Raw genomic sequence first — 19,228 nt, forward strand, 5'->3', positions numbered from 1 at the left:
AGATGAATAATAATCAGTTTGTTGGGCCAAAGTTCCTGCATGACTTAAATTTCTAATAAACAAATGGTATCTATTGGTGAGTGAGTAGGTATAAAAGCATCATCCAACTCAAGAAATAACTTTTAAAAAGAAATTCCACAACTTGGAAACCAGTGACTATTAAAGACGATGAGCACAAGTTTCTGTATCCATAAATTAAAAAAAAAATTAAATAAAATTATTTCAACATACCCCGCCGATGGGAAGAATCTTCCCAGTAAGTGTCACTTCCCCAGTCATTGCTAGATCCTTCTTCACAGGCTTCTTCAAGGCAAGGGACAACATAGAAGTGGTCATTGTGCAACCAGCACTTGGTCCATCCTTTGGTGTAGCCCCTGCAGGAACATGGAGGTGAATCTTTGTATTGGCAAAGAAAGTGTTTTCTGGTTCTTTCTCCCGTAGTATATCTCTAGCAATTGTGTGAGCTAGTTGAGCACTTTCTTTCATTACATCTCCTAATTGACCAGTGATATGCAATGCTCCTTTTCCGTCCCCTTCTTCAACAAATTTAGTCTCTATATACAGTGTGGATCCGCCCATTGCAGTCCAGGCAAGTCCCATAACAACGCCAGCCGGTGTTTGATCATAGATGCGCTCTGCATGGAAGACAGGCTTGCCAACAAAATCATCTAAATTCGATTTATCAATCAATACCTTCTCAACAGTCTTTGATTCAGTTTCCTTATCTTCCTCTTCCTTTGTAACCTACCAACATTAATATACATAAATATGAAATTTGTTAATCATTAGCGGTGGACCACATAAAAGTAAGGTTGCACAGAAGGAAAAAAAAATTGTGTAGTGGTTATTGAAACACAAGATCTTGGATGATTTAAGTCTTCATGCAGAAAACCTCATAACATTTTGCCGCTTAAAAAGCGTTGTACCAATTGTACGATTGTTGGTAAAAACACAAAAAAATGCAACTATATGGCACTAGCATATCATTGAAATATATATCAAGAAAAAAGACTGTAAGTTCTCCATGAACAAAATTTAGAAAATAACAACTTTGCAAGAGAGAATTATGATTGTGCTTTCAGAGTGTGTTATACTACCTCCATATCTGTAGATTTATTGTCAACACGTAGAGATTGATCTGCCGGTGGATTTGTTTCCATCTCATCAAGTTTAGCGTTTTCATTGGTATGTTCAGAATTGCCACTCTCTATCAACACGGGGTTCCCTTTTTGAATGGTAGTTGTACCCATTTCATCAAAAAATTCTTCAGCTTTCTTTGGTTCAATAGCATCATCATTGGTTTCCACTTGCCTCACAAGTTGTAGCGCTATCTATCATGCCATAAATTTAAATTCAGATGTAGTGATGAACGAATGCAGTCAATAGATTTAAAATGAATAAATCAAGAGTGGCTGTCTTTTCAACCATACAAATCATAGCAGATCTCACTGTCAGTAACTAAAAATTGACAGTATTGACAAAAAAATACTACAGACCTTCCGGTAAATTTTCTCTATGTGCTTTTGAAGGTTTCTGACTCCTGATTCTCGGCAGTAATTTTCTATCAGAGCAAGAAGAGCAGCATCAGTCACCTCCACCTGTAGCAAGTTAATCTGTGTAGTCAACTACCTTTTTAACCAATTAGAGCATCCACATCCACACCACCCATATAGGTGGTATAAATGGGTCCCACGTAATACAATATATTATTTCACACTTCTCAATTATTAAAACCACTCAACTATATTTTCTAAATATACATACCACTCTTCCAAAACTTTAAAATAGGTCCCACTTATCTTACAATATACTTTATATAATATTTTTTTAATCATTTTAATTCAAAAAGTAACATCAAAGGCACTTTTTATTATAAAAGAAAAATAAAATCAGACAAAGCTACCGTATCAATGCAGTGCTATGGGATCAACTATTTACCACCTAAAAAACTCAATTAGTGGTCTTTTTCCTGACAGGCTCTGTTCACATGTACATATACTACGACCGATAATCATGCTCTTAAAACAAATAAAAGATGGCACATTATGCTAGCAATTCATTGCAGGAAAAGGAACCCTGTAAACGGGTGGAAAAGATAAATACCTGTTCCGGCTTTATTCCACATGCTTCACGTGTAGTTTTCTCCAGATAATCTCTTGCAATGTGCATTTTCTCATCAGCAATATACCCAGCAATAGTAACAACCTCCATCCTATCCAATAGGGGATTTGGTATCATCTCCACTACATTTGCAGTGCAAACAAAAAGAACCTGCAGCATGATTCCAGTGCATCAGTTGTCATGGTCAAAACATTCACAATGTGACAATTTTAATTTCAAGGTACTCAATGAAAGACATCCATTCAAAAATTATTTGACTATCCAGACTAGCTATAGAAAGATAAAATAAGTGTCTTTAGATCAGCAATGAACATGTAATAAATAAACGGTGCACCAATGCCGACTCTTACATAACCACCCAGATTATCAAATACTAACCTTCGATAGATCAATGGGAACATCAAGATAGTGGTCCAGAAAATTAGCATTCTGCTCAGGGTCTAGGAGCTCTAGCAAAGCACTTGCTGGATCACCTGCATGTCCTTTGCCCAACTACCGATTGAATAAAAAGTGTCAATAATACTAATTGTCCTTTATGTGGAATATTTATGAGATTAGGAATTGCAAAAAAAATAAAGAAATTGGAATTCATGCATTATATTTAATAGGACCAGGAGAGGGTATACCAAAGGGAAATCAGAAAACAAAATTACTCAACCACAAATAAATTGAACTGTCTAGTGACGTCTTACTTTGTCAATTTCATCAATCAATACAAGAGGATTGGCTGTTCCCACGTTCTTAAGGCATTGTACCATCTTTCCTGGCATTGCACCTATATATGTTCGACGATGCCCCTGTAAAATTCAATATTAATGATACAAAACACCACCACACTATATAACTGGTATCAATTCAACCTAGTGAAGGAAACAGAGATTTTATCTACCTTGATTTCAGCCACATCAGCTAATCCTCCAACAGAGAATCGGAAGAACTTACGATTCAAGGCCCGTGCAATTGAACGGCCAATACTCGTTTTTCCCACGCCCGGTGGACCAGAAAGACAGATAATTTTTCCTGTATATAAGAAAGATCAGGAACAATGTTAGCCTTTTGGCAAAGACTGTAAGCAAGCACCAAAGGCTTGAATTTTAAAGAAATGAATTGGCTTATGAGGTCAATATCTTAGAGCATTGAGTTAGAATCAGCGCAAAACACATAAAATAAAATAAAGTTTATCATGACTGAATTTTGGACAAAATAACAGGCATCATATTTCAAAGCCCGACCAAGTCAAGCATGCCTGTAATATATTAAATTGTTATTCAAATTTTACATTAAATTTATACCAGTTAAAATAACCAATAGCAACAATCCAGAGCAGGCTTGTCTTGCCATTAAACATTTATATATAGAGAAACAAAAATTGGGCATCAAGATATATGGTGATTTAAGAATTCTTAGTCTTAATGAAAGCAACTAACCTGGTTCTAGAAACCATTTGGTAGACATTAAACACAGATCAACATTTAGCAGGGAAGTTTGTTAAAAAAAAACATTTAGCAGGGCAGTATCTATCACAAACTAAACACCCAGAAAAAACTGAGGTACATTACATAAGTGATTTGTAGTTACCTTGTGAAGTCCCTCTCAATTTCCCAACAGCTATGAATTCCAATATTCTTTCCTTCACATCAGTTAATCCATAATGGTCTTCATCAAGAATCTTTTGTGCCCGAGTAACATGAAAATTCTCATCACTGAATTATGAAATTAACAGGTTCAGACTCATGGTATTCATGACAGTAACTTACAAAATGCAAACTTAGTTCATCCAAGAGCCTATGAAAATTATGCTTACGCATTTTAGTGGTCAACTTCTAAGCGAAATCTCTCTAGCAATAGTAATAAGAATAAAATTTCATGTATACAAACCTGTATTCACCCCAAGGCAGTGCAGTCAACCAGTCCAAGTAGTTACGGGTAACACTGAATTCACTAGAACTAGCCTCCAACAGCTGTAGCTTTGTGAGTTCCTCATCTATAACTTGTAATACATGAGGTGGGCATTTTTCCCGCTTAGGTTCAATCCTTTCCCTGAATTTACCTGAAATAAAAATTAAATAAATATTATCATAGCAACAAGTTTCATTAGAAAGTATACTCCAGAAAAACCTATTGACTACAGCACAAAGAAAAATACAATATAAAGAGCACTCCTATACTATACAACAACAAAAAGTTTTGAAAGATATTCGTAGCGAAACAAAAAGAGGAGAAAAGGTAAAAGAAAAATAAAAATCAGTTAGGTGAACATATTTAGTAATTTGGCAGCCAAAAAAGATTTCAACCCCGAACTCTCGGTCATTCGAGAAACAATCACCTTGCCTATGTGTATAGGTGTGACACCAGTCATTTGGGCAGGAAACAAGTTATAAAAAGAAATCCACCATCCTGTTAAAAAAAAGATCATAACGAACCTGTAAGTGCCGTCTTGTCGTCAGTCTCCAGTCCCAATTCCTGCAAATAGAACAAAATTCAAATTAGAATAAAATGAATGAAACACCAACTTATATAGTAAGTATAGCATTCGGCAAAGCATATCTACATATTTATAAAAATCATAACTGCACTTGTGTTAGGATCAAAGGCCTAAATCACCGCAAAACTTTCTCGACCACAGGATAGACTATAATGTCTGCTGTAGCCGTGAACTGTCAATCATGAGTTCAGGTTCAACGCATAGAATTAGGGGTTCTGCAAAGCAATGGCGCATAAAGCACAGCTTATGCTAACTAGTTAAAGCCAAGATGTTGTTGATTTTCACAATTAAACAAGATTACAAGCCTTACCCACATATAGAAAGAATTCAAACAGTATCCTGCTAACATAAAGGACTCTACAGTGGAGGCATAAAAGATGCACTAAACCAACTTTTTGAATTTTAGAAGTTCATTGATTTCAGAGAAAAACAAGATTGTCTAGGATTTGAGGTACACTTTATCAAACCAAATCATGAAGGATATTTACCTTCTTTATGGCCTTAAGTTGCTCATTTAACAAATAACGGCGCTGCTCGCCACTTATCTTTTCTTCAATTGCTTTCGCAATTGTTTCCTGTAATAATTAACACAAACTTCAATAAATAAATGATGAATAATAATTAAGTGCAACACACAAGAAATCTAATGCATTACCTGAATCTTACTGATTTCCATCTCTTTCTTTACCAACTCGAGTGTAAGTTTCAATCGTTTATACACCTGTTCAACAACACAACAAATGCACCGCCAAATGTTAAAAATTCAGTGTTTTATTGTTCAAATCTTTATATGTTATTTTTATTGTAATACAGAAAAAAAAAAAAATTCCACAAAGTCGATGTCTCTTAGGTGTCAACTCTAAATTTACTCACATCTAGCTCTTCAAGAACTTGTTGGCATTGCAATTTGTTAGCCCCAGATATTGCGGCTCCAAAATCTGCTAGCCTTGGATATGTAAAATCACCTATATGCTGCACAGTTAACGAAGAAACAAAGTCAACATATTAAAATGATAAAAAGTAACGACTCAGTGCCAAAACATATACCGACCACATATTAGGTACTTCAGTTAGTTTTTGTTTTGAAGCAATAAAAGAGTACAAGAAAAGGCACTTATTACGGATTCATTCATGCTTATGTAGGAAAAATAACGATACATTATCCATTAGTTTCTGAGAAAATTAACAATCTCTTTTAGAGTGATACGACTATGAAAAAATATATAACAAAGACTACAAACAGAAGAGTTAAATATGTTTTTAGTCCCATATAATACTCCTATTAAATTCAGTTCCTACAAATAAATTCATTGATGTTTAGTCTTCTATTTGATGATATTCAAATACTTTCTTTTTTAAGAGACTAACAAGTTCACATCATCAATAAGCTATATATATTCAAATGGTCTAGCTTGAAATATGAATGTCTTGTGGAAAATGCCACATCCATGCGTTCGCAAAGTGTGAGAAACAAGAGGCCTGTGGCCTGTGAAGCGCCTTTACTTCATAAAAACCACTTCCTTGAAGGACAACAACAATGCAGCCGTGCACTTCAGAGTAAATTTCACTCTAGTATTAACATATATAATAGGCAAAATAACAAAACCGCAGGATTCAGTGTGTTATGCAGCAAGTTAAGTAGAAGAACTGAAAGACAACTGAGATTTAATATATGAGACAATTGAAAGAAACTTGTCTAAAGTGCAGCCAAAAACTTCACCAAACTTAGATTCCGGATGCAAATCGATGCACAACTTAGGGCCCATTTGTTTTTTTTGGGCCTGTAGACAAAGTGGCAAGCACCAACTGAAACTCACGCACAGAAATGCGAGGTCCCAGGTTCAAACCTAGGTGAAGGTGTCCACTCCAACCTAGTAATATCGGCATTTTTTAGGGCCCGTTTGTTTAAGAATAAAATAAGTGATTTTCAGATGAAACAAGCTAGAGATTATTTCCTAGAGATTTTTCTGCAAAGAAAAAGTAGAAGTGTGTTTGTTTTTAATAATGAAAATCGTTTGTTAATCTTCTCGGTCATCTACACTACACTCATCAAAATCAAATTATTTCTTAGAAACTGCTAAATAAGACAAATAGGCTCTTAATCAAGAGGTTGTTCAATAAGCTATTCTATAGAGACTAATTAAACACTTATTCATAAGCTAGCTGAAAAAGCTTGTAGAAAAGTTACAAGCTATTTTTATAAGTATATCTAAATACTAACATAAGAGCTCATGCTATGAAATAAACCCAAGTAAGCTCTAAATGTTAAATAAGCCCATCCGAACAATCCCTCATTGTTAATCTATCATCAAACAAACAAACAACAACCAAGCCTTATCCCACTAAGTGGGGTCGGCTACATGGATCAAATTACGCCATAATGTTCTATGATAAACCATATTTGATCAAACTCATTAACCTCTAAATCATTCCTGATCGTTTCTCTTATAGTTTTTCTAGGTAATCCTCTACCTCTTTTTGATCCGACTCTCCTCCATCTGATCTACTCTTCGTACTACGGCATCTACATGTCTACTCTATAGCCCAAACCACCTAAGCCTATTTTCTACTGTCTTTTCTACTATAGGTGCTACCCCAACTCTCTCTAATGGTGTCATTCCTAATCCTAACCTGTCTAGTCTTACCACTCATCCAATGAAACATCCTCATCTCCTCTACACTTGATTCTTGTGTTGGTTCTTAACCACCCAACACTCTGTACCATACAACATTGCTAGTCTGACTGTTGTCTGATAGAATTTTCCTTTCAACTTAATCAGTGCTTTCTTATCACCTAACACCTAAGGCTCTTCTCCATATCAACCACCTAGCTTAAATACAATGATATACATCTGCTTCTATTTCTCCGTCATTTTGTACTATGGACTCAAGATATTTAAACTGTGTAACTCGGAGTATGATATGATCTCCAACTTTCACCTCCAAGGTAGAACTCCGGCTTTTGCTGAAGTTACATTCCATATACTCTGTCTTGTTTCTACAAAAGCAGAAGCCATACACTTCTAAGGCTTGTCTCAAAGTCTCTAACCTCCCATTCATTTCCACCCTCGACTCTTCAAGCAGGACTACGTCATCTGCAAAAAGCATACATCTCGGTGCTAACTCTTGGATGTGTTCCGTAAGAACATCCAAAACTAAAGTAAAAAGGTAAGGGCTTAGGGTTGACCCTTGGTGCAATCCTATTGTTATAGGAAAATCATCGGTAGGCCCCTCCTGCATCCTCACACTAGTTGCAGCTCCCTCATACACATCCTTGATAGCTCTAGTATAAGCAATCCTAACCCCTTTCTTCTCTAGGGATCTCCATAAAATCTCTCTAGGCATCAAGATATCTTAATTTTTAAGGTTCATTATCAAATGTGGTCCGTTTGAAAAAAAGAAAGAAAAAAAAAGGTTCATTATCTCTAGGCACTCTGACATTAGGGCCGTTTGCATGGAAGAAGCCATATGAAGTCAACTCATTTGGGGGTTTGTTGCAAAATAGAAAATAATAATAATAATAATAATAATAATAAAGTTGTTTAAAATTCAGAAACTAAAAATTAAAGGTGGCATTTAGACTTCCAAAAATCCTAGCACAGCAATGAAAACAAACACAGCACATAAATAAACAAAGAACAACTCTAATCCCCTTTTCCATTCCCATGTTCCAATAAATGCAAGCGCAAAAGGGTCGAAAGTCTAAACCTTAGAGTAAGTTGCAACATGATCTCTCCAAAGAGAACTTGTTTTCAGAACATCCCTTAGTGTTGATATGACCTCGAAAGATGTGGCCTTTATGATGTCATCATCTTTGTTATAAGCTTTATCCTGCAACACGAAGTAAAAGTCAATAAAAGATAAAAGGTGCTTGTTTATTAAAAATGTAAACGAAACCTTCCACATCAATGAGAATACAAAATGAGGAAGCAATCAATAAAGACATGCCTTGAGGTGATCAACTTTTACAGTAAGCGGGTCCTCGCTAACCTGCAAATAAGGAAAGTGTTAAAACAGTCATCAGAATACTTAAGCAGTAGACAAATGATTATCAGAAAACGAATCCCTGTAAACAAACTCAAGCACAAATATGGAGAGAATGGCACCAAAAAATTATCAAACACCATTTATTCTTAATTTTAGCATGTTCAATACCAACCATCTCTGTTATGCGCAGACGTCGATGACCAATCAGGATCACTTGATCCCCGTGGATACTTGAAATCTGGTATTGGAAACAGGATTATTGACAAAGGTTAGGTAGTTTATCAAATCTAAAAAAATAATTTGTTGAAGGCAATAAAGCAACTATTAAGCCGCATACAAAATCACATACTTGGGCAAGAGTCCCAACTTCATGAAGACGGTTAAACAACTCTTTTCCTTTTAAATCATATACACTCTTTTCTGTGTCAGAGCTAGATACTACATTGGGATCAGAGTCTGGCTCATCTTTAAGGAGGAAGGCACCAGCATAAGGGGCTTGTCGATCTCGACTTTCCTGTAAAGCTGCCAACAGTTTGGGGTCCTAAATGCATGGAAAAATTATCAATAGAATTAAGACACAATACTTTCACGTTCCAAATCACATTTAACCAATCCACGAACACATACATGCACTGATCAGAGATTACAATTCTCATATGGTTATGCCAGAAGCCTGTAATGAGCAAAGATGGATATTTAAATCATCAATCTTCGTAACTCACCATACCTTAACAAAAATTGGCATGTAAAATCCTGGGAAAAGAGGTCTATGTTGCAACGGCAAAGCCAAAACCTGATCCAACAAAAAGGAGAAAAAATAATCATTAAGTAATCAAGCAAACTGTAAAGAAAAAAAAAACAAGAAATGACGAACCAAACTCTTCGATAAAATTATAATAAGGAGGTTGATGAAAGAGGTTAGTATAGGACATGACAAAGTTTAGGGCAGCAATAGGGAGGAGTCTATTGATAATATAATCAGAGGTCAAGAATGCCTGATCCCAAAACAAAGGCAAAACAGCACGATTTAAAAGTGTTATATCAAGTTCAACAATATGTCTATGCTTGAACTCAACTCCATTTAGATGGTGAGTATGTCGATGTAAGAGTTCGGAGAGAAAGACAAAAGGAGAAGTTTGTGAAAATGTGTAAGAATTATAATGCATCGTATATAATATAGTGAACCAACAAAACTAACCAACTATCCGGACAGAAAACTACGATAACATAGATTCTACTATTCTCATTGGATAAGAAACAAATTTAAAGGAAAATCATCCTCGAACAAGATTGCATCAAAGCAACGTCGAACAAAAAACCACAAGAATAATAAATACTTAGTTGTAGGATAAAAACCCCATCTGGCTCAAGCAATAAAATTGTCATTGCAGAAGCCTGCAACTTCATGAAAAATAAGAAACTAGCAGTTTCCACTACAATGTTAAATTCAGACTTGAGACAATGATCAACTAGCAGTTTTTGCTACATTTCACATATTACAATTTACAACCCAAACAACACTACAACACCTATATCTATAATAAGAAACACAAATTTCACTTGCAGTTGTAATTATTAAATTAAATTTCTTCATTGAATCAAAATTTCAGCGCCCCATTTTCCAATCAAATTAAAACGTGACATTCAGAATCGAGAAAGAAACAAACATTGAAAAATTCAGCAAATAAAGATAATAAAAACACATAATAAATTCGGAAACCAACAGTGAGGTAATCTTCGGGTCTGGGATAGGTGGAGACAATAGCAGAAGAAGCAGCCTTTGACGGAGTCTCCTCAGCCGCTTTAGCTTCAGCATCAACCACATGATCGGGTCCGTCGCCGGATTCCGACTCCGAACAGAAAAAAAGCCTCCCTCCCAAATAACGATTACTCCGACTCAATCCGCCGAGAGAATTCAACACTCTAAGAAGCGGAGATGCGGAGTCAGATGCCGGTCGGAGAACCGGAACCGCGGCGGGGTTCAGGCGGTGGATGCAAGAGGATGAAATGAGCTTCAACATTGGATTTGGGGATTAGGTGAACGTGTGAATTGAATTGTGAAAATTGAAATTGAAGATATTTAGAGAATTGAATGGGTTTTGACGGTGGCGGTAACCACCATTGATGGTGGAAGCGAAGCGGAGGAAGAAGAAGAGTGGTGTGTTCGATTCTGGTATGTAGATTTGTTAAAGCCCTTCATAAACCCTCGTTTATCTAAATGACCAAAATGTCCTTTCTTGCTTGTCAAAAAAACAAGGCTAAATTACATTTTTTATTCTCTAATCATTTAATTGGTATCGGATTACTGCTCTAACTAAAAATTGATTTATTTCCGTCCCAAGTTTTTCATTGTTACTACATTTAGTCTTTTCTGTTAAATTTAATTAAAAAAACGTTAAGTTTTATACAATCGACATCTTCATTCAACTTCTTCATCATCTTCCTCATTCACCTTCATAAAAAAAAAAGCAAAACAGAAATTTGAAAATAAAATAAAATTCTCCATACAACTTGAAATCACTACTCTATAAACACCTAATTTTTCTGCATCTTTTCCCCTTCTTCAACATCATCTTTATCACATCATTATCATCTTCATCAAATCACAGCAACCAAATCAACCAAAATCTCAAACCCCCAAACTCAGAATCAAATTCAAGAAGAAACCCCATATCAATTTTGAATTTAATTTTTCTTTCAACAAGGAATCATAATCGAAAAAAGGTTAGTAATTGAGTATATAATTCGTTTCATGTCATTCAAGCAAGACAGATTTATCAGATTCAATTTTATCCCTTTTTGTTTTCCCCCCTTTCAGAACCCTAATTTTATGTTTGTAGTGCTCGATTTTGTTGTTGTGGTTAATGGATTGTTGCGATTGTTTGTTGTAGGGTTTTGTTGTTGTTGTTTGTTCATGTTGTTGAGTTTTGTTCTTGCTGTTGTTGACGGCGTTCTTCCTATTTTTCAAAAATTGATGAACCCTAACGTCTTTTAATTAAATTTAACGAAAAGGACCGAATGTAGTAACAGTGAGAAACTTAAGGGACCTAAATAAATTAATTTTTAGTTAGAGGACCAATCCGATACCAATTAAATAGTTAGATGACCAAAAAGGTAATTTAGCCAAAAAAAAAACAAACTGTCCTTTCTTATCGGAGAACTGAATGAAGCATGATTTTTGTCTTTGATGCGTAACACTCTCACACTTTGTTTTGTTTTTTAGTGTGTTCGTCCAACACTGTTTTGTTTGGTTTAGTTTTTTTTTTTTGAAGCAATTTGTTTGGTTTAGTTAAAAAAGAAATCACCACCAAAAAAGGAAAGTTAGAAAAATAGAAATCATTTGGATCGTCTAAATAGAAAGTTTATCATGAACATGGTACACAAGTCTAATATTGAGAATGAATCATCATTTGACCACCTCGTCATATAGCATGGTGCAACACATGATCATATCTTATGCACCACCTTAGAAGATATCACATCCCAGACCTGACGCGCAACATAAGACAATACCTCTTGCATCGTCTCATAAGCTACATTGTTTATACATTTAGATAAGTCAGGCACCAACGTGCTCCAGCGTCTTAAGCGCCAACAAACTATCACATGATTACTTTCTTGATCCTACTAACATGAGCTCAATTGAATCAAATAGTCTACCCCTTCATAAACCAGATTGCATCTGTAATGGACTACATTAAATTGTAGGAGCAAGAATATCGACAGCATGAAGCATATAACAAGAATGCATCACTATAAATAGGGGTCCTCTTAGCATGATCACTTTGCTACCCAGTACCTCCTAGCTCTCGTATTTACTTAAACGTCAAGTGTCTTCTGCGTGCACGTCCCATCCTTAAAGAGGAAGCATACAAGCAACTGCGGCATATTAGATCACTGTCATGAATTGAACACTACACATCCTACTCAAGAGATAAACTCAACTTATTCATAAATGAACATTGGCGCACATTGTGGGGCCTTAGTAAAACAACAGAGTTTGGATGACCCAATTTTCTATGTCAATCCTCGTAAGAATTCAAAATATTTGTACACGTAAGAGATAAATGACTAGAAATAAATTGGATTGGAAACAATCGCTTCACTTTAGGCCCCTTCGAAATCATCTTTTTCAGGCACACCTGATCCCGCACTAGACAATCAACACTAGAAAAATTAACATCTCAAAAATCAAAGTTGATTTCACCAACATTAGAAATGACAACATCATGTGACATGATTCCTTGAGCAAGGATGTGTTGTTCCTCCCTAAGAAGTTTGCCAACACAGGTATCCAAATAAGGAACATGATTCTTATTCAACAAAAGCACCTCTGACAACCTCAAATTCAGTGCGAAGCTTCATGAGAAATTGGTCTAGCCTAATAGTATTGTAGACCTCTTGAGCAACTGCAAGAGAAGTCTTGGGAACAACATGTATAACGGTAGAGTGTTTTGTCCTCAACTTTAAAAAACCATAAGAATATTCCTCAACAAATAAATCACATTACTTGTAATTTGGCTACCTCTAACTTCAATTGAAAATGCTTGGCGGCATTGTTTGGATTGGAAATACGCTTCAAATAGTTCAACATTTCTTAAGCAGTCGAAAATAAGCGCAAATTACTGATCATCTGAGGATCAATAGTACCAAAGTTACCGAATCAAGGATCACAATGTGGAAATCGCTACCTAAAGAGACCACGAGAATTGCGGCCAAAATCCAAGGCTAGCAAAAAAAAACTAGAACTTGATTTAGTTGCGAGTAAACCAAAAACCATGAACGAAGGAACAAATGAAAGAAATTGGATCGGCCTAGGTTGATACCATGTCACGAAATAGGGCTTGATGCCTTTCTCTATTGCATTCCAAAATGCATATAATAGTAGCAGTAATTAGAGGTAATACAATTCATAACGACAAATGTTCTGTTGGCTAATTTATCTAACCTATTCTAGGAAAGTAAGTTATTTACAATAAAGGATGAGATCAATTCATAATTAACATCTTGCAATGTGCATTCTCTCCTCAGCAATAGGAACAACCTCCATCATATCCAATAGGGGATTTGGTATCATCTCCACTACATTTGCAGTGCAAACAAATACAACCTGCAGCATGGTTCCAATGCATCAGTTGTCGTGGTAAAACACTCACAATTCGCCAACTTTGATTCCAGGGTACTCAATGAAAATAATCCATTTAGAAATTATTTGACTATTCAGACTAGCTATAGAAAGATCAAATAAGTCCCTTTAGATATGTAACAAATAAACCGTTTGTGCTGACTCTTACATAACCTCCCAGATTATCAAAAATACTAACCTTTGATAGATCAATGGGAACATCAAGATAGTCGTCCAGAAAATTAGTATTCTGCTTGGGGTCCAGGAGCTCTACCAAAGCACTTGCTGGATCACTGGCATGTCCTCTTTGCAACTACCAATTGATTAAAATAGTATCAGTAATACTAATTGTCCTTTTTGTAGAAAATTTATGAGATTAGGAATCGTAAAAAATTTAATAAAACTGGAATTCATGCATTATACTTATCAGGAGAGCGTACACCAAAGGGAAATCAGAAACAAAATCACATAACCACAGATAAATTGAACTGTCAAGCGACATCTTACTTTGTCAATCTCATCAATCAAAACAAGAGGGTTGCCTGTTCCCACATTCTTTAGGCATTGTACCATCTTTCCTGGCATAGCACCTATAAATCTTCGATGATCCCCCTGAAAAATTCAATATTAATGATGCAAAACACCACCACGCATTACTATATAACTGGTAGTGGTATCAATTCAACCTAGTGATAGAAACAGATATTTTATTTACCTTGATTTCAGCCACATCAGCTAATCCTCCAACAGAGAATCGGAAGAACTTACGGTTCAAAGCCCGTGCAATTGAACGGCCGATACTTGTTTTTCCCACTCCTGGTGGCCCAGAAAGACAGATAATATTTCCTGCATATAAGAAAGATCAAGAACCATGTCAGCCTTTTTAGCAAAGACCGGAAGCAAGCACCATGGATTGAACTTTAAATAAATGAATTGGCTTTTAGAGGTCAATATCTTAAGAGCATTTTGAGTTAGAATCAGCGCAAAACACATAAAATTGAGTAAGTTTATCGTGATAGTATTTTGGACAAAAGAATTGGCATCACATCTCAAAGTCCAACCAAGTCAAGCATGCCCGTAATATTTAAATTGTTATTCAAATTTCAAATTAAATTTACATCAGTTAGAAGGGTTAAATATGTTTTTAGTCACTACAAAATTAATAAACTTTCAAGTTTAGTTCCTAAATTTTTGTTCGTTCACTTTAGTCGCTATTTGTATTTTATAGGGATATTTTATAGAGACTATTTTGGAGGACTAAAAGCATCCATTTTTTGTAAAAAGTTTTTCAAATAGGAACTATTCTTACAAACCATGATTTTTTTTTTACCCAACAAACTATAATATTATGGAGGACTAAAAGCACCATTAAATTTTTATAGGGACTAAACTTGAAAACTCTTGATTTGGTAGGGACTAAAAACCTATCTAACCCCAGTTAAAATGCCCGATGACACACTCCAAAGAAGGTTTGTCTTGCCATAAAATGTTTATCGAGAGAGGAGGAAAAATTGGACATCAAGATATTTGGTGATTAAAAAAATACTTAATGAAAGCAACTATCTTGTTTCAAGAATCCGTAGCAATATATTATATGGTAAACGTTAAAACATAGATCAACATTTAGCAGGGCAGTATCTTCCACAAAATAAATACCGAGAAATATCTTTGGGATACATTACATAAATGATTGTATTTACCATGTAATGTCCCTCTCAATTTCCCAACAGCTATGAATTCCAATATTCTTTCCCTCACATCATCAGTTAATCCATAATGGTCTTCATCAAGAATCTTTTGAGCCCGCATAATATTAAAGTTCTCATCACTGGATTGGAAAATTAACAAACTCAGACTCTGATATTCACGACAGTAACTTCCAAAATGCAAACTTAGTTCATCCAAAAGCCTATGAAAATTATGCTTATGTATTTTAGTTGTCAACTTCTAAAGACCTTCCTAAAACCTTGTTCAGTGAGTTATCCTAATTTTTTTTTTTTAAAGAAGTGAGTTATCCTAAATGTAAACTGTCAAATAGATCTGCTTCGCCAAAGGGATGATAGGGGGGGATGAATTCTCCATGAAGCACACATCAAAATCTTAAATAAATTTAAATTACTCTAGCAATAGTAATAAGAATGAAATTCATGTATACAAACCTGCATTCACCCCAAGGCAGTGCAGTCAACCAGTCCAAGTAGTTATGGGTAACACTGAATTCACTAGGACTAGCCTCCAACAACTGTAGCTTTGTGAGTTCATCATCTATAACTTGTAATACACAAGGTGGCCATTTTTCTCGCTTAGGTTCAATCCTTTCCATGAATTTACCTGAAATAAAAAGTAAAGTTTATATTATTACAGCAACAAGTTTCATTAGAAAGTATACTCCAGAAAACCTATTAACTAAATCACATACAAAAGTACAAGAAATATTAGCTAAAACACAAACAAAAATACAATATAAAGAGCACTCCTATACGCACTATACAACAAAAAGTTTTGAAAGATATTCATAGAGAGACAAAAAAGAGGAGAAAAGGTAAAAAAAAAGAATCAGTTAGGTGAACATATTTAGTAATTTGGCAGCCAAAAAGATTTCAATGACACAATCTAGGTCCTTCGAGAAACAAACACTGTGCCTACCTGTATACACACTACATCAGTCTTTTGGGCAGAAAAACAAATTATAAAAAGAAATCCACCATCTGGTTATAAAAATAAAAGAAAAATTATAACCAACCAGTAAGTGCATCAATCTCCAGTCTCAATTCCTGCAAATAGAATAAAATTCAAATTACGAGAAAATGAATCAAAGACTAACTTATACAGTAAGTAGAGCATTCAGCAAAGCATATTATACATATACATATAAATTATAACTGCACTTGCGTTGAGATCAAAGGCCTAGATCACACCAAAATCACTAGACCGCATGATAAACTATAAAGTCTGCTGTAGCCGTGACTTGTAAAAAAAAAGAGTTCAAGTTCTACACATAAAATTAGGGGTCCTGCAAAGCAATGGCGCATAAAGCACAGCTTAGCCAACTAGTTAAATCCGAGAGGTTGTCGACTGTCGCAATAAAACAAGATTATGAGCTTTACCCACATATAGAAAGAATTCAATAGTATCCTGCTGGCTAACATAAAGAGTTGTACAACAGAGGCATAAAAGATGCAATAAACCAACTTTCTGAATTGTAGAATTTTCATTGATATCAGAGAAAAACAAGCTTGTCTAGGATTTGAGCTATGCAATAATCAAACTAAATCACGAAGGTTTTGTACCTTCATGGCCTTAAGCCGCTCATTTAACAAATAACGGCGCTTCTCGGCAGTTATCATCTTCTCTTCAATTGCTTTTGCAGTTGATTCCTACAATAATCAACACAAACTTCAATAAAGAAATGATGAATAATAAAGGCCTCCAACAAGATCACATCAAGAAAAATCATCCTCCAACAAGATCACATCAAAGCAACGGGGAGCATAAAACCAAGGTAGTAATTAATAAATATTTAGGTGTAGGGTAATAACTCCATATGGCTCAGAAAATAAAGACCTTATTGCAGAAGCCTGAAACAAATGTTAAGGGCCTGTTTGGATAAACAACTTATTTGCAGCTTATTGCACAAGTTCTTATCATGACAAGCACTTATGTATAAGCTTACATAAGCTATTTTTATAGCAAATGATAAAACAAAGTTAAGTCGTTTATGTATATGCTATACGCTATAAGCCATTTTAAGTTATCTTGGAGAACTTATGAAAATAAGCTGGAAAAAGCTTATGAAAAATGTCATAAGTTGTTTTCAAAAGTTCTCCCAAACAAACATTCTCTCGAAACTTATGCCCGTAGATAATCTCAAATAAGCCAATCCAAACAGGCCCTAAGTTCGAACCTGAATGTGTCCATCCTAGCAATACGATCGAGTAGCATTTTTTGCTACACTTCACAGTATTACAACCCAAACAACACTACAACATCTCTTGAAACAATTCATCAAATAAAAAGTAATAAAAATAAATTCCGAAACCAACAATAGGGTAATCTTCGGGAATGGGATACCTTCTCCGGAGTCTCCTCAGCCACTTTATGTTGAGTATCAACCGCATGATCGGGTCCGTGACCAGACTCCGAACAGAAAAAAAACCTCCCTCCCAAAATGCGGTTGATCCGACTCAACCCCAACGGCAACGCGGAGGGGTTTAAGCGGTGGATGTAAGAGGATGAAATGAGCTTCAACATTGGATTTGGGGAACTGGAATTGAAGTATTGTGCGATGTTTAGAGAATGATGAAATGGGTTATGAAGAGGGCATTGATGGTGGAAGCGAAAACGAGGGAGGAGAGTGGTTTGTTCGATTCTGGTATGCAAATTTCTTAAACCCCTTAAACCCTTGGTCTCTCTTTTGTTTTTGTTTTTCTTTTTTTTCTTACATGAGATTATATTTTGGTTACAAAGTTAAAAATTAAATATTTTTTTTTGAAAGAAAAGTCAGAAATTAAATATTATTATTATGTAAAATAAAATAAAAATATAAAACATCAATTTCATCCCAAAAAAGCCGCATGCAATGCGTCTTTTTATCAATAAAATGGTTGTCTCAGTCTCTCACCACATACTTGCTAAAATTTCTTACAACACTATCCAAAATCTCACATATATAACGAGGAATTATTGAATTTTGCATGTTACAAAAGTGAAATGAAGTGGTTTACATTGAAGAAAAAAAAATGAAATGATGCGAAGTGAAGTGAGCATCACTTTAGAAGTGTGACTATGCCAAACTTATTTGAGAGTTTTACTTTTAAGGTTCAAGATTGGAAGTCGTTTTTATAGATTTTCAAGAATTCTTTCTTCTTTCGTTAGCCTATATCTTATATTGAACCCCGGATACTTTTCAAAGTGGTATGTGAACTTGATATGCATAAGCTCGTCAAGAGAATTTTTATCGACTATACAACAATAACTCCTTTAGAGGAAACTACTCGATTGATCAAGACTAACTTTGAAAAGTAAAAAAAAACAACAAATATTCAAGAAGAAGTTAGTGATTAGATTTTAGGAACAATAGAGCACATCACTTGCAAAGAAGAAAACCAATATTTTTGCCTTGCAATAAGGTTGTCAATTACCATCAAGAATGTACTTTGTAATTATGTCGCCAAGTCATTCTATGCAATGAACAAAAAGATAAGATGAGAGATAATCTTCTTGACTAAGACCACGAAGAGGATAAAAGTATTTATTTTATTCATATTCCATAACAAAGAGCCAGAGATTGCAAAAATGATGATATTCAAAGAAATCATGGAGGTAATGAAACTAATATTTTAAAGGCACTCCCAATCAACTATACCATAAGTTTTCTATAGGTCCAGCATGTAAAAACACCCCATTATTCTCCTTAAACCTGTGCATGAAATTGTATGGAACCAACAATATACATTCACATAATTTCGTGAAAAGATTAGATTATTCGCTACGGAAAAACGTGTTCCTAA

At 35.1% G+C, this 19,228-nt stretch overlaps 2 protein-coding genes across 3 annotated transcripts in view; both read right to left on the reverse strand.

Annotated features, from left to right (window-relative positions):
* Positions 1–10,790, reverse strand: part of LOC11410058 (lon protease homolog 1, mitochondrial) — a 34,740-nt gene extending 23,950 nt beyond the window's left edge. Inside the window, exons 1-19 of one of the 2 annotated variants that reach the window (NM_001422923.1) lie at positions 10,318–10,785; positions 9,321–9,386; positions 8,943–9,134; positions 8,766–8,831; positions 8,555–8,596; positions 8,315–8,437; positions 5,480–5,578; positions 5,262–5,327; positions 5,095–5,181; positions 4,545–4,584; positions 4,000–4,171; positions 3,700–3,824; positions 3,011–3,141; positions 2,814–2,918; positions 2,500–2,613; positions 2,104–2,271; positions 1,497–1,598; positions 1,098–1,331; positions 232–744 (exon numbers count right to left, since the gene is read on the reverse strand). In NM_001422923.1, coding sequence (NP_001409852.1) covers positions 232–744; positions 1,098–1,331; positions 1,497–1,598; positions 2,104–2,271; positions 2,500–2,613; positions 2,814–2,918; positions 3,011–3,141; positions 3,700–3,824; positions 4,000–4,171; positions 4,545–4,584; positions 5,095–5,181; positions 5,262–5,327; positions 5,480–5,578; positions 8,315–8,437; positions 8,555–8,596; positions 8,766–8,831; positions 8,943–9,134; positions 9,321–9,386; positions 10,318–10,614 — 2,742 coding nt within the window. In that variant the 5' untranslated portion in view covers positions 10,615–10,785. Of the gene's footprint in view, positions 1–231; positions 745–1,097; positions 1,332–1,496; positions 1,599–2,103; positions 2,272–2,499; positions 2,614–2,813; positions 2,919–3,010; positions 3,142–3,699; positions 3,825–3,999; positions 4,172–4,544; positions 4,585–5,094; positions 5,182–5,261; positions 5,328–5,479; positions 5,579–8,314; positions 8,438–8,554; positions 8,597–8,765; positions 8,832–8,942; positions 9,135–9,320; positions 9,387–10,317 lie in introns of both variants that reach the window. The other variant, XM_024782894.2, reaches the window with a different exon arrangement.
* Positions 10,791–13,421: 2,631 nt separating this feature from the next.
* On the reverse strand, positions 13,422–18,131 carry LOC11405946 (lon protease homolog, mitochondrial). The gene is made up of 9 exons (XM_024775416.2): positions 17,790–18,131; positions 17,009–17,095; positions 16,462–16,492; positions 15,878–16,049; positions 15,419–15,546; positions 14,434–14,564; positions 14,226–14,330; positions 13,918–14,031; positions 13,422–13,703 (listed from the first exon to the last, which is right to left on the reverse strand). The coding sequence occupies exons 1-9, from the start codon at positions 17,967–17,969 to the stop codon at positions 13,593–13,595; spliced, it is 1,059 nt and encodes a 352-aa protein (XP_024631184.1). The 5' UTR covers positions 17,970–18,131; the 3' UTR covers positions 13,422–13,592.
* Positions 18,132–19,228: the final 1,097 nt, after the last annotated feature.

Source organism: Medicago truncatula, chromosome 1 (genome assembly GCF_003473485.1).
Source record: "Medicago truncatula cultivar Jemalong A17 chromosome 1, MtrunA17r5.0-ANR, whole genome shotgun sequence".
Taxonomy (NCBI): Eukaryota; Viridiplantae; Streptophyta; class Magnoliopsida; order Fabales; family Fabaceae; genus Medicago; species Medicago truncatula.

Bases quoted from the DNA above. Each gene is read 5' to 3' on its own strand.
- LOC11405946 (XM_024775416.2), bottom strand. From the start codon at position 17,969: ATGTTGAAGCTCATTTCATCCTCTTACATCCACCGCTTAAACCCCTCC. The intron at 15,547-15,877 runs GTTTGTATACAT...TTTCCAATCCAG, and splicing joins CTGCCTTGGGGTGAATGCAG to TGATGAGAACTTTAATATTA. The intron at 14,032-14,225 runs GTAAGATGTCGC...ATCAATTGGTAG, and splicing joins TGATTGATGAGATTGACAAA to TTGCAAAGAGGACATGCCAG.